General features: G+C 40.0%; 1 protein-coding gene across 2 annotated transcripts in view; it reads left to right on the top strand.

Annotated features, from left to right (window-relative positions):
- MGAT4A (alpha-1,3-mannosyl-glycoprotein 4-beta-N-acetylglucosaminyltransferase A) overlaps nt 1-14759 on the top strand; it is a 126327-nt gene extending 111568 nt beyond the window's left edge. For both annotated transcript variants that reach the window (XM_027554657.1, XM_027554658.1), the window contains exons 15-16: nt 7475-7587; nt 7729-14759. In XM_027554657.1, the coding sequence (XP_027410458.1) occupies nt 7475-7587; nt 7729-7755 (140 nt within the window). In that variant the 3' untranslated portion in view covers nt 7756-14759. The remainder of the gene's footprint in view (nt 1-7474; nt 7588-7728) is intronic.
- The last annotated feature ends 44 nt before the right edge of the window (nt 14760-14803 follow it).

The raw sequence follows: 14803 nt of genomic DNA, 5'->3' as shown, positions 1-14803 counted from the left end.
CATTTCTAGGGCAAAGTTTCGCTGCAGGCCTGGCAGAGCATGAATTCTTGGTCCCCCATGCCTCTCCCTGCCCACTGGTCCCCTCATGCTGGGAGAAGTCAGCAGGACATGAAGGGCTACCGCTACCACCTTGAACAGCAGGAGTGTCCCTTTCCCCCAGCTGCTGTCCTTGCCATGGATCCTGAGCAGTGGTGCAGAGGGGTGCTTCAGGGGAGAGGCAGCCCATCAGAACACGGAGCTCCGTAGCTCGCCCTAAGGGGACTGACTTGGAACGAGCTTGGGGAAGTCCACGCCCAAGGGTGCTGTGGAATATGCTGGAGATTTATGATAAACAACTGGGAGGAAACTGGTAGCCTCATTCAAGCTAAACTGTAGCCCATACAGTAGCCCATGGCAGAGGGAACCAAAGAAAGAGATAGGCAATAAGAATCCTCTTGGGACTTTCCTGGCCATCCAGTGGTTAAAACTCCGCCTTCCAGTGCAGTGGGAACAGGTTCGTTCCCTGGCCAGGGAACTAAGATCCATATATTGCAGGGTACAACCAGAAAGTTAAAAGGAAAAAAAAGGTAACTACTATCCTAAATTTTGTGGTTACTGTTTCCATCTGTGCTTTTAATACACATGTAATATACCCCTGAATAATGCATAGTCTTATTTTGTTTATTTTAAAGTATAAATGATTGTCATTCTGTAATCTACAATTTTTTGTCTCTCACCATTGTGAGATTCAACCATGTGGATCTGTATATCTATGGATCATTCATTTTCACTGTTGGGTAGACCTCCAGATATGATTACATTACTATCTGTTCTTCTCTTTGGTCATCAAGTTTGTCTTCATCTTTTTGCTGGTCTAAAAACTTATGCACGTGTACTAGAGTTTCTCTCCAGTGTATGCTTAGAAATGGAAGTAACTCACAACTGCATTATCTACAACTTCATTCTCTTTATTCTTCCTTCATTCTTTTAATTGGCTGCCTAATATTCCCTTATATTAGCATGTCCTAATTTAATTAGTCCACTAATCATTGCTACTAAAATCATTTGCAATTTTTGCTGCAGTCTCAATATGCTTTCTGCACATGCAGGAGTATTTCTTCAGCATAAAATTGCTGGGTGAGAGGGTTTTAATGACGCCAGTCTTTTCATTTACTAATTATTGTTCTAATTAAATGAGCTCATCAAGTGAGCTCAGATATCTCATAAGTTAAAATGTTTCGAGTTCCACAGTATTTTTCATCCCTGAATCCACATCCTAACTAAATATTAAATAGTACTATTTTTGTAGCACACACTCCCTATCCCAGTCCAAATATGGACATACCTTTATGAAACAAGTATTAATAATTTTTTAATAAAAACATTACTTAGGAAGTTCATATGTTGAATATTTTCTGTGTAAATGATATATGTAAATGTGTAACTGAATCACTATGCTGTGCACCTGAACACTGTAAATCCATTTTTGCGTTCTAAGTTGCTTCAGTCGCATCTGACTCTTTGTGACCCTGTGGACTATAGCCTGCCAGGCTCCTCTGTCTATGGGATTCTCCAGGCAAAAATACTGGAGTGGATTGCCATGTTCTCCTCCAGGGGATCTGCTAGGCCAGGGATCAAACCCTCATCTTTTACATCTCCTGCATTGGTGGGTGGGTTCTTTACCACTAGCGCCACCTGGGAAACCCAAAAACTATACTCCAATATAAGATAAAAATTAAATTAAAAACAATAGCCATGATTATTCAAGAAAATGAGTATAAACTTTACCAGTATGGTTTTCAACTTGCGTGTGTCTTATCTTATTTTGAGCCTGGAATGTACTGGTCATAACAAACACCCTCTTCCAACAACACAAGAGAAGACTCTACACATGGACATCACCAGATGGTCAACACCGAAATCAGATTGATTATATTCTTTGCAGCCAAAGATGGAGAAGCTCTATACAGTCAGCAAAAACAAGACCAGGAGCTGACTGTGGCTCAGACCATGAACTCCTTATTGCCAAATTCAGACTTAAATTGAAGAAAGTAGGGAAAACCACTAGACCATTCAGGTATGACCTAAATCAAATCCCTTATGATTACAGAGTGGAAGTGAGAAATAGATGTAAGGGCCTAGATCTGATAGATGGAGTGCCTGATGAACTATGGAATGAGGTTCGTGACATTATACAGGAGACAGGGATCAAGACCATTCCCATAGAAAAGAAATGCAAAAAAGCAAAATGGCTGTCTGGGGAGGCCTTAAAAATAGCTGTGAAAAGAAGAGAAGCGAAAAGCAAAGGAGAAAAGGAAAGATATAAACATCTGAATGCAGAGTTCCAAAGAACAGCAAGAAGAGATAAGAAAGCCTTCTTCAGCGATCAATGCAAAGAAATAGAGGAAAACAACAGAATGGGAAAGACTAGGGATCTCTTCAAGAAAATCAGAGATACCAAAGGAACATTTCATGCAAAGATGAGATGGATAAAGGACAGAAATGGTATGGACCTAACAGAAGCAGAAGATATTAAGAAGAGATGGCAAGAATACACAGAAGAACTGTACAAAAAAGATCTTCGTGACCCAGATAATCACGATGGTGTGATCACTGACCTAGAGCCAGACATCCTGGAATGTGAAGTCAAGTGGGCCTTAGAAAGCATCACTACAAACAAAGCTAGTGGAGGTGATGGAATTCCAGTTGAGCTATTTCAAATCCTGAAAGATGATGCTGTGAAAGTGCTGCACTCAATATGTCAGCAAATCTGGAAAACTCAGCAGTGGCCACAGGACTGGAAAAGGTCAGTTTTCATTCCAATCCCAAAGAAAGGCAATGCCAAAGAATGCTCAAACTACTGCACAGTTGCACTCATCTCACACACTAGCAAAGTAATGGTCAAAATTCTCCAAGCCAGGCTTCAGCAATATGTGAACCGTGAACTTCCTGATGTTCAAGCTGGTTTTAGAAAAGGCAGAGGAACCAGAGATCAAATTGCCAACATCTGCTGGATCATAGAAAAAGCAAGAGAGTTCCAGAAAAACATCTATTTCTGCTTTATTGACTATGCCAAAGCCTTTGACTGTGTGGATCACAAGAAACTGTGGAAAATTCTGAAAGAGATGGGAATACCAGACCACCTGATCTGCCTCTTGAGAAACCTGTATGCAGGTCAGGAAGCAACAGTTAGAACTGGACATGGAACAACAGACTGGTTCCAAATAGGAAAAGGAGTTCATCAAGGCTGTATATTGTCACCCTGTTTATTTAACTTATATGCAGAGTACATCATGAGAAACACTGGACTGGAAGAAACACAAGCTGGAATCAAGATTGCCGGGAGAAATATCAATAACCTCAGATATGCAGATGACACCACCCTTATGGCAGAAAGTGAAGAGGAACTAAAAAGCCTCTTGATGAAAGTGAAAGTGGAGAGTGAAAAAGTTGGCTTAAAGCTCAACATTCAGAAAACGAAGATCATGGCATCTGGTCCCATCACTTCATGGGAAATAGATGGGGAAATAGTGGAAACAGTATCAAGACTTTATTTTTCTGGGCTCCAAAATCCCTACAGATGGTGACTGCAGCCATGAAATTAAAAGACACTTACTCCTTGGAAGGAAAGTTATGACCAACCTAGATAGCATATTAAAAAGCAGAGACATTACTTTGCCAACAAAGGTTCGTCTAGTCAAGGCTATGGTTTTTCCTGTGGTCATGTATGGATGTGAGAGTTGGACTGTGAAGAAGGCTGAGCGCCGAAGAATTGATGCTTTTGAACTGTGGTGTTGGAGAAGACTCTTGAGAGTCCCTTGGACTGCAAGGAGATCCAACCAGTCCATTCCGAAGGAGATCAGCCCTGGGATTTCTTTGGAAGGAATGATGCTAAAGCTGAAACTCCAGTACTTTGGCCACCTCATGCGAAGAGTTGACTCATTGGAAAAGACTCTGATGCTGGGAGGGATTGGGGGCAGGAGGAGAAGGGGACGACAGAGGATGAGATGGTTGGATGGCATCACTGACTCGATGGACGTGAGTCTGGGTGAACTCTGGGAGTTGGTGATGGACAGGGAGGCCTGGTGTGCTGCGATTCATGGGGTCGCAAAGAGTCGGACACGACTGAGCGACTGATCTGATCTGATCTGATTATGTTTTAAGACTTTAGAATTGATACATCATGTAACAGCACAAGGGTTAGCTGCTTGTTTGAATGGCCTGTGAGCAAAGAATGTTGAAACTTTTTTCATTATTTTCATTGTTAAGTGGTTGAAAAAAATAAAAATAGTACTGCTGCTGCTGCTAAGTCTCTTCAGTCGTGTCCGACTCTGTGTGATCCCACAGACGGCAGCCCACCAGGCTCCCCCATCCCTGGGATTCTCCAGGCAAGAACACTGGAGTGGGTTGCCGTTTCCTTCTCCAGTGCATGAAAGCGGAAAGTGAAAGTGAAGTCGCTCAGTCCTGTCCGACTCTAGTGACCCCACGGACTGCAGCCTACCAGGCTCCTCCGTCCGTGGGATTCTCCAAGCAAAAGTACTGGAGTGGGGTGCCATTGCCTTCTATGTCATGATATGTAAAAATTAGAAAATATCCCCATTTCCGTGCCCGTGAATAGTTTGTTTAGAACATGGCCGTGCTCGTTTGTTTCTGGGTTGTCTGTGAGTGTCTTTCTGCTACAACAGCAGAGATAAGCGAGCAGTTGCCAAAGAGATGGAGGTGGTGCTCCCGTCGCTTTGAATTGCTGCTCAGTGTATCACCAGTAGCACTGATGCGTTACAGTTTGGCGGTGTGGATGTGCCACACACATCAGTCTATTGTGGCATATCAAAGAAAATTACCAGTGATTACCCTTCAGGTAAAAACAAGAAGAGAGTGGACTTGGAATGCTGTGCTTTTTAACACAGTGGAATCTGGGTTCTTTTTACAAAGGTAGATGGCAGGTCATCGTGTTGACTGTGTAAAGGAACTGTACTGAAGAATATGTTACCAAACTAACCACTCACAACAGTATCCCCAGCTCACAGGAAAGCAATGGTCAGAAAAACTAGAAAATTTAACATATCACTGAGAGTTTCTTCACAAAAATAAAAGATTCTAATGAGGCTGTAACCAAAGTTAGCAAGCAAGAAAACCATTCACCAGTGTTTAGCTGTAACAGCCAGAGATCCGTGTACAGAGAAAAATCTTATTTCAGACCATTAGACTTTCAGTAATAACTTTTGATTGAGGAGTTGGGGACCTTGAGAGCAATGTCAGTAATCAAAAGGCAAGCAAATTATTTGAGTAGTTTTTTTTGGCTTGAGTTGACAGATACTACTGCCTCATCTGTTAACAACCGCGGCCTTGTTATTTGGAGTCAATGCCAGGTTTGAAGTGACTGAACAACTGGCCTCTGTGCATAGTCTGTAGAGAACAAGTGCAGGCAAGAGTGTTTTCAAACAAGTTGAGAAGACACAGAATTTGTACATCTGAAGTGGAGTCTGCTAGGATATGTTACAGTGAATGGTGGTGAAAATACTTGTGCAGGAGAAGGGTTTGATGGACAGTTACAAAGCTTGTCGTTTACTGCTGTATTTAAAGTGGATAACCAACAAGGACCCAGTGTACTGCATATGGAACTCTGCTCAGTGTTACGCGGCAACCTGGATGGGAGGGGAGTTTGGGAGAGAATGGATACGTGTCTGTGTATGGCTGAGTTGTTCTGCTGTGCACCTGAAACCATCACAGCATGGCTAATCAGCTATACTCCAATGTAAAATAAAAAGTTTTAAAAAGCCATAAGGCATTCCAGTGTTCTTGCCTGGAGAATTCCAGGGACAGAGGAGCCTGGTAGGAGGCCGTCTGTGGGGTCGCACAGAGTCGGACACGACTGAAGCGACTTAGCAGCAGCAGCAGCAAGGTATTCCAAGCCTATGGTTACCTTATTATGCGTCAATAGACGCTTTACAGAGTGCTTGAATCTGTCGTGTATGATTAATTTATTGAACTAGTAGTATTGCCAGTGAATTTTATTCACTCTCGTTGACTTCATCAACATCAGTTCTGTGAATTTTTGTCAGAAATAAGACCTGAATATTCTGACTTGCCCTACCAAACAGCAGTTCTGGGGCTTAGCAGTGATAAAATTTTATTTATTTATTTTTAAGCTCTGGAATAAGAATTGAAAATTTTCCAAGTGAGAAAGTTTTTGAGTGCCTTCGACTACTGTTATCTTTTTGAAAATAGTTTTTGCTTCAGACCTGATAATGTTTCTTAGTGAATTCAACCTAAAATTATTAAAATAAAACAGTTCTTATGTGCAAAACTTATATTGCATTCCAGTCACTTTGGTGACACCAAACTACAGGAAATATCAAGCTAATTGAGGAGGTTCCACATAACCTTTGATTGGACATGATTCATCTGTAATGTTATGATAAGGTAGATATATGTTTTGAAGAAAAGACTCTTAATAGAATCTGATGGCAGATACCTTCCAAGTCATGGATATGCTACATTAAATCTCGTGCTTATGGATTAGTAACATTATTTGGCAGTATCTTATCTAGGCTGTGTGAAAGGAAACCTTCAAGATATATCAAAATCTCATATGTTATGTGGCAGTTTGGAGGGGAGGAGAGTCTAATACTTAGTTGAAATTTTGAATTTCATCAATAAAAATTTTATGGAAATTAGTTTTTCTCTTTTCCTATATGAGTACCTGTGTGATATTCCCAAATGCTGTCTTGACCCACAAAGCCTAAAATATTTACTATCTGCTATTTTTAGGAAGTTTGCCAATCTCTGGCTTAGAGCAGTGTGATTCAGAACAACCATTTTTCTGACACTTTTTCAACAGTGTTTTTGTTTTGTTTCCTTGCTGTTTGCTCACGGCAAGAAGAGTAGAGTAGAGAGCTTATTATCTTTTCTAGGTCTTGATCCTTATCCTTACAGGAAAGCTTTATGAGCTTGTCATTTATAATGGAGTTTTATATTAGACCTGCCTTGAGGATGTATCATATCTTAATTCCTCCTAGATTTGACCTTGGAAATCACTCAAGGCCAACCATCGTGTGTGTGTGTGTGTGTGTGTGTGTGTGTGTGTGTGTGTGTCTAATTAAGCAGTGAAATTTTTTACTGTTGACTCAATCCTCAAAGTAGACTGAGAGATGGTAAGGAGTATGTTTTGTAAGGCTTGTATGACATATTTTACTAAAAACTTGTGTTAGTTGATGTCAGAATAAATATATTTACTTTTTAAAAATGTGCAATAAAATGTATTGCTCTGCCTGTTAAACAGGTTGCTGCTCATGTTTTAAAGCATGTACTACTTTGTGAAAAATTTAAACCTGGAATAAAGGTAGTAGGAAGAAAACAAATTCGCCCATCCTTTGTGTAAAAACCTCTACTGGAAATACTTTTTTGGTGTTTTCCTTCCCCGCTTTGAGTTAGTGATAGTTTATGCGTGCTTGTTTCAGTCTTACCCCAGCGAGTGTTGATTTTTCCTTTGCAGGGAAATTTGAAAACGGTGTTGCAGAAGGGATGGTGGATCCCAACCTAAACCCCATTTCGGCCTTCCGACTTTCAGTTATTCAGAATTCTGCTGTTTGGGCCATTCTTAATGAGGTAAGACAATACATTAAATCAGTAGAACAGATTAGATTCTACATTTTTTTTTTTTTTACAACATTTGGATTTCATATTTAAGATCTTTTTCGAATTGAAAATTGATTGCCATATCATGCTGTTCACTATCTTGTATTTCAGATCCATATTAAAAAAGTCACAAACTGACCATCTCTACTAAGAAACCAACACATTTTTTCCCTGTGAATTTGTTGATTAAAGACAGCTGAGCACGTACCTTTTTTTGGTAACTTGAATTCTACCTCTCGCGAAATCTACTGTAGATAAAATGATTGTCATATTTCCACTTGGAAAATGAATCTCCCACGGATAATTGTATTCATTTGAATCTAAGCTGTCCTCCAGTTTTAACTCAACTCAAACGTTTTACAGTTATGACAGCCTGTTAATATGACTTGTACTATTTTGGTATTATACTAATACATAAGAGTTGTACATATTGTTACATTCATTAAATTTGAGAAAAATTAATGTTAAATACATTTTATGAAGGGGGTACTTTTGAAGTTCATTTATTTTAGTATTATAGACCCTCTTTTATAGATGATCAGGGATTATATATATATAAATATATAAATATACATAAAATGTTATGGAGTTAATTTATTAGAAATACTTAAGAAGTACATATTTTTGTGCAGTAAATTTTTGAATCAATACTTTTTTTGAAAACCAGTTACCTTGCTTTTTTAAGTTCTTTCTATATTTTTCTTTGGAAATGCAAACATTACAAGTTAATGCCATTTTTCAAATGCACTGCCATTTAAGAATGATTCTAGATTGATTTCCTAACTGAAGTACTTTTATAATCACAATGATTCTGAGCAAAATATTTTCAAAGCCGTTTGTCATTCCTTAAAGCCAGGATTTTAAAGACCAATGTCCTTCTTGAGGGTTATTTTACTATACTATGTATGGTGTATAGCCACAAAAAATCAGTCTGATAAATTTTAATGTGCAAGGGTGATGCATTTCAACCCAAATTACCATAAACTGAAGTCATTACATTTCCTCTGATATGTAAAATGACAAACTCTTCTTTCTGTATTAATCTTTGTCTAAAATCCACAAATTAGATGCATTTTCTCTTGAGGCTTTTATATCTGCACTCATTCTGAGTTCTGACAAAATGTTTTCTAGGTAATGCTGTTGTACGAGTCACAATTGGTTTAATTTTAAAGAAAAATGTAATGGTGGGTTTTTGGTGAAAGGTATTGTAACAGGTGTATGTTTTTCAAAATAATTTATTCTGTTGCAGTATGAACTGTAAGTAAATTCACATCCAGAGAGTATTTATTACTCTTAAACTTGCAATTCCACATGATGTCACTGTAGACAAAAATATTATCAGCCTTAGCAGTCAGTGATCTTAACTGAAGTCTTTTACAAAATTATGAATTATCAACATCAGTTCCCAGCCACTGTGGTGTCCTCAGGTGGGTTGCAGACAGCTACAGGTGTGCAGAGCTTAAACCCTCTGGGCTTTCCAAATAGCCCATGGCTGAGGCCTTGGGCACTGGAGGTTCTAGCTGGTTGCGTTTAGCTTGGAGAAGTGTCACCCATACCCAGCAGGCTGAACAAATAGCTTTCAAACAGCCTTATTTTCTGTACAGGGTCATGCAGTGAAAAAGGATGGAAAACACAGATAGGGTACAATTTTTTCCATTACTTGAATGGTTCTTGATTTAAAAGTTACACGTTGCCAACAATGATTATTTTTATGTCAAAGTCTAGTTAAACATTTTCCTCAAGGTTTTTAAAATTTACTTCGTATTTTCTTTAATTTACCTTTTCTTCCCAACTCTCCTTGGCCCAGTGCCTGGCAGGGAAATTTCACTGGAAAAGCATAGCCTCTCATTATAAAATATTGGAACCAGCTTCACATACTAAATTGCTGCTCTAACAACCAAGTGGCAGGAGGTAAAAATCTGGGGGTGGGTTTAGAGCCCCCTTGTTTCTCTGCTTCCCGAGTAGCTGACTGTGACCTGAGGAAGAAAGGCCATGCTCTGAGAGTCCGAGGAGTGGCAGTAACTGCAGCTCCTGGCCCTTTGTCAGGGTGCATGTCTTGAGACTGAGCCTTATCCAGGCAGCTCTGCAGAGCTGAGGGTGAAAACTTATTAGCTCATCCCTCCTGTTCCTAAGAAGAGTTTTAGCCACATCTTGTCTTTCAAGGACTCCCTTGTGTACCCCTTCCTTCCTGTGAATTTGTTACCAGCACCTCATTGAGCCCAGAACACTGCCTGACACACGGCAGGTACCCAGGCAGGGTCTGCGGGAAGGGACCAGCTCTTCCAGCCCACACTCCTCTTCCTTTTCCTGAACTCTCTTCAGCTGCTGTCCTTGCCACACACTTGCACGCGTGCGGGCACACACATGGTCTCAACTGTCTAGTTTCTGTTTGTGGGGTGTGTGTGTGCACAGACATGTACTCACTCTGACCAAATGTCAAGCTCCCGTGGGCAAGCGTGTACGTCATGCTTCCTGTCCATCCCCTGTTGTACAGGTGTCCATGGAGCCTCTTCTCTGCTGAGCGCTCCTCCCCTGGTTTCCACTAGACAATTAGAAGCTTGCCAAGAACAGGCAATTCTGGTGGTTGCCCTTAAGAATCAGGTTAGGAACTGAAGTATTGGGACAGAAGATTAGGGAACTTGGAACAGAGAGAAAGTAAATGCTTGACCTTGAATGGATGCTGAACCACTTTTGCCCAAAGAGTGAGTGGGGAAAAGTGTGTCAAGCGGTGGGACTAATTTTACTTTTCTGTGTGTCTATGGCATGCTGTCTCTGGAGCCCTGCTGTCCTCTACAGTAGCCACTGGACAACCGGGCAGCTACTTAAATTAATAAAACATTCAGCTCTGTAGTCACACTGGCCCTCCCTATGGCTAGTGGCCACTGGATCGAACAGCACAGATGTAGAACATCTCCATCATCCCAGAAAATTCTGTAGGACAGCACTGTGTCAAGAGTGCTAATATTAACATTTTAGAATTCAGAATAATGAGTTGCAATCATGAAGCTAAAAGCAGACATGCAGAATATGTCATAGTGTAAATGATGATGAGTATTTGCAGGGAGAAGAGAAAGTTGAGGACCTATTTCCAGGTTCCTGACATCCAGTTCTAAATTCCTTGCTCTCAGTCTCATGCGTTCTTTACGGCATTCACCGTCTCTGCTATTGGAGTCCAGTTAAGATCTACAACTTTAAGTTGAGGTTCCAAAGCTTGTGATTGACAAGCTTTGGAAAACACGAATGCACGTGGCTTATTTAGCACGCAGGCTCTAGACATGTATGTATAGGTTAATTCAACTGTTGGAGATATCTTTTGTAGCTTTTTTAGATCAACAACTGCATCAGTAAATAATTAGGAAAAACGTCAGCAGTGCTGTGAAGTCTTCTCTTAAATGTGTCCTGGTAATGAAAACATTGTCTGCTAACAGTGCTGTCCGTGGAGCCAAGGGTGATTATATGCAAACAGCATGTTTGGAAAGATTGCTCTAATTGATAGCAGTGTGTATTTGTAGCAGCCAGACTTCTGTGGATGACCCCCAGTGACTTTAGATTTTGAGTGTATGTGAAACCTGGGATTATGACCCGTAATTATGTTGTACAGCAAAAGGGAGATTATCTGGGAACACCTAGCCAAATCATGTGGGCCCTGAGTTTTCTCAGGCTGTCAGCAGAAGTCAGAGATTCAAAGCAGGAGGACTTGAGACACCATGGCTGGTTTCAGATGGGGGCAGCCACATGAGGAGAAATGCCTCTAAAGGAGCTGAGAGGCCCTAGCCGGCAGCCAAGGGAATGGAAACTGCAGTCCTGCAGCCGCAGGAACTGAACTCAACCAGCAATCTGAAGGAGTCTGCAGATGGACTCTGCTTCAGCAGCCAAGAGCCTGGTCCCCACCAGCACCTGGATTCCAGCCTTCTGAGACCTTGAGCAGAGAGCACAGTCCTGTCTGCCTGGACTTCTGGCCTACAGACCTGTGAGATAATAGATGGGTATTGTGTTAAGCTTTTAAATTTGCCGTGATTTAATGCAGCAATAGAAAATGAATATATTTAAAAGAGGTGAAGCAGAAAAGTCTTCCTACTTGATTCCTTTGGTGTGTTATTTTTATTTTTTAAATTGGAGGATAACTGCTTTACAATATTGTGTCGGTTTCTGCCATACATCAGCATGAATCAGCCACAGGTATACCTATGTCCCCTCCCTTCTGAAAACCCCTCCCACTCTATCCCACCCCGCTAGATTGTCACAGAGCACTGGCTTGAGTTTCCTGAGTCATACAGCAAATTCTCACTTGCTGTTTTACATATGGTAATGTACGTTTCCATGCTATTCTCTCAATCCGTCCCACCTCCCCTTCCCCAACTGTGTCCACAGATCTGTTCTCTGTCTGCATCTCCATTGCTGCCCTGCAAATAGGATCATCAGTACCATCTTTCTAGATTCCATATGCATGCATTAATATACAATATCTGTCTTTCTCTTTTTGACTTACTTCACTCTGTATAATAGACTCTAGGTTCATCCATCTCTAGGACTGACTCCGATGTACACTTTTTTATTTAACAGCTGAGTAGTATTCCACTGTATATATGTACCACAATTTATTTATCCATTCATCTGTTGATGGACATCTAAGTTGCTTCCATGTCCTAGCTATTGTAAAAAGTGCTGCAATGAACATTGGGATTACATGTGTCTCTTTCATTTATGGTTTTCTCAGGCTATATACCCAGTAGTGGGATTGTTGGGTCATGTGGTAGTTCTGTTCCTAGTTTTTCAAGGAATTGTCATACCAGCTGCATCAGTTTACATCCCCACCAACAGTGCAAGAGCGTTCCCTTTTCTCCACATCTTCTCCAGCATTCATGGTTTGTAGGTTTTTTACTGAAGACCCTTCTGACTGGCATGAGGTGATACTTCCTTGTAGTTCTGATTTGCATTAATAATGAGCTATGTTGAGCATCTTTTCATGTTTGTTGGCCATCTGTATGTTTTCTGAGAAATGTCTGTTTAGGTCATCCGTCCATTTTTTGATTGGGTTTTCTGTTTTGGAGCTGCACGAGCTGCTTGTGTATCTTGGAGATTAATCCTTTATCAGTTGTTTTGTTTGCCTATTGTTCTATTTCTCCCATTCTGAGGGTTGTCTTTTAATCTTCATTGTTTCCTTTGCCATGCAAAAGCTTTTCATTAAATCCCATTTGTTTATTTCTATTACTCTAGGAGGTGGGTCATGGAGAAGCTTGCTGTGATGTATGTCAGAGTGTACTACGTATGTTTTCCTGTAAAAGCTTTATGGTTTCTGGCGTTACATTTAAATCTTTAATCCATTTTGAGTTTATTTCTTGTGTTAGTGTTCTAGTTTCATTTTTTTTATACATAGTTGGGTTATTTCTTGATAAACACATGAATAAAGTCTTGTCCTACCAGATTATATATCCAAGTCTCATCTGGGATTCTCTCCCAAAGACCTCAGTTAATTTTCATTGGAAGGTTGTTGGCAAAAACCTGCAGCAGCTTAGCAGCGCGTTTCATAAAGGAACTGCTAGCATGACATTACAGGAGCAGGATCCAGTAAGGCATATTTTTCCTGGAATCAGCGTCACTTTATGTTGATTTTGATTGTTCTGAGACTGTCAGTTGTTACAAAGAATGAATAATGCTATTTTAAATAAGCTATTAAGAGGAAAAAAAGTATGCCTTTGTGTAGAGATCAAATAATCTGCTCTGTATTACTTTATAATCTAAGCACAGATCAAATCCTGTACGTGCTAAACAAAGTTTTGTAATTCATTTATTTTCCAAAATACTTTTGCTTCCAAAGTGTTAATTGCTGGTTTAATTTTGGTTTATCCATATTTTTTGTGCTTCTTTGACTATATTGCCATAGCCCTGATAAAAGAAAAGTTGAAAAGAAAGAAAATGAGAGGCTAAAGTTATCAAAAAGTCAAAGACTTGAGTCATAATCGTATCTGAAGTCCTAAAGGAAAGGAAACATTTCCAAGCTATGGAGCAGTGTTTATAGTGTGTGAGATTTAGTTTGAGAATTGTATATCTTTAATTAGTAATCTTAACATATATATGGCATAACTAATATGCTTCATTTCTTCAATGCATGTGAACCTACAGTGCTGAAGAGACCACTACAGGAGTATTACTAAAAAAAAAAAAAAAAAAAACAACAGGCATTTTTTATATTTATATACCCGTATCATCACTATCTATACAGAAACTTGACTCTTCTTGCCTGAAACACTCGCTTCACCTGTTAGGGTGCTAGCTAGAGCATTTCCAGAGGAACAAACCAGAAAGGGCTGGAGCTTCAGAGTATGAGTGGGCAATTTAGATGTCATTCAAAAAATGTAAACTGAGTGTTGGCCTGGAAACGCTTGTGTGGAAAAACGTTAGGAACTGTGGTGCTAAAACTGTTCTAGAATAAGGACTGTCTGCTGTGGGGAACATTCCATATTCTTGGACTCAAGGAAGGCTGTTTAATTCAGAGCATTAGTGATTAGCAAATTGCCCTGGAATCAAAGATTTGGTACTTGAGTTTGATAAGCATTCCATTATTTGTTCGAAATGCTCAGTTTGCTGAAATTTGGGTGAAAATACCTTTTGAAGACACAGTCTCTGAGCCTTAATGATGGCCGGTGTGGACAGTACTGTAAGATGCACTGCCAGCAGATTTGACGTTTTCAGTGTAGTCGGTCGTGTTTTCTAAGAAAGATTTTAGAGATCAGCTGATTAAATGTAACCATTGTTTCATTTATGGGGTGAAAAACTAAAGCATTTCTCCTTGAGAACAAACTTCGTTTGGAAAGGCTGTCTTTGGGATTGGGGGTGTTTTTGGAAGCACCCCTGGGAGAAGCTGCCTGAAGAACTGCTTTTCCAGGTTGTACCAATGTATTTTTTTTTTCCCCTGAAATATATTGTACATATTTCCCTTATAACATCTTCATTGGTCGGATTGGTAATAACTGTAGTACTATTTTAGGTCCTGTTGGATTTTCAAAGGCAGATTATTTATTTTCTAATTTGCTGCTAAAACTGAAAACCTGATAACTGGTCCCGTTGACTGTGCCTTCATCACTGTTTCTCTGTGCCACAACCGTTCATGTGTATTTGAAATAAAGAAGTTTAAAAAGCCATGTTGAATTCAAGACTCCTTCTAATAAAAAACAGGTAAAACTTC

This window comes from Bos indicus x Bos taurus, chromosome 11 (assembly GCF_003369695.1).
Source record: "Bos indicus x Bos taurus breed Angus x Brahman F1 hybrid chromosome 11, Bos_hybrid_MaternalHap_v2.0, whole genome shotgun sequence".
NCBI classification, from domain to species: Eukaryota; Metazoa; Chordata; class Mammalia; order Artiodactyla; family Bovidae; genus Bos; species Bos indicus x Bos taurus.
This window is presented reverse-complemented; position numbering and strand designations above follow the sequence as displayed.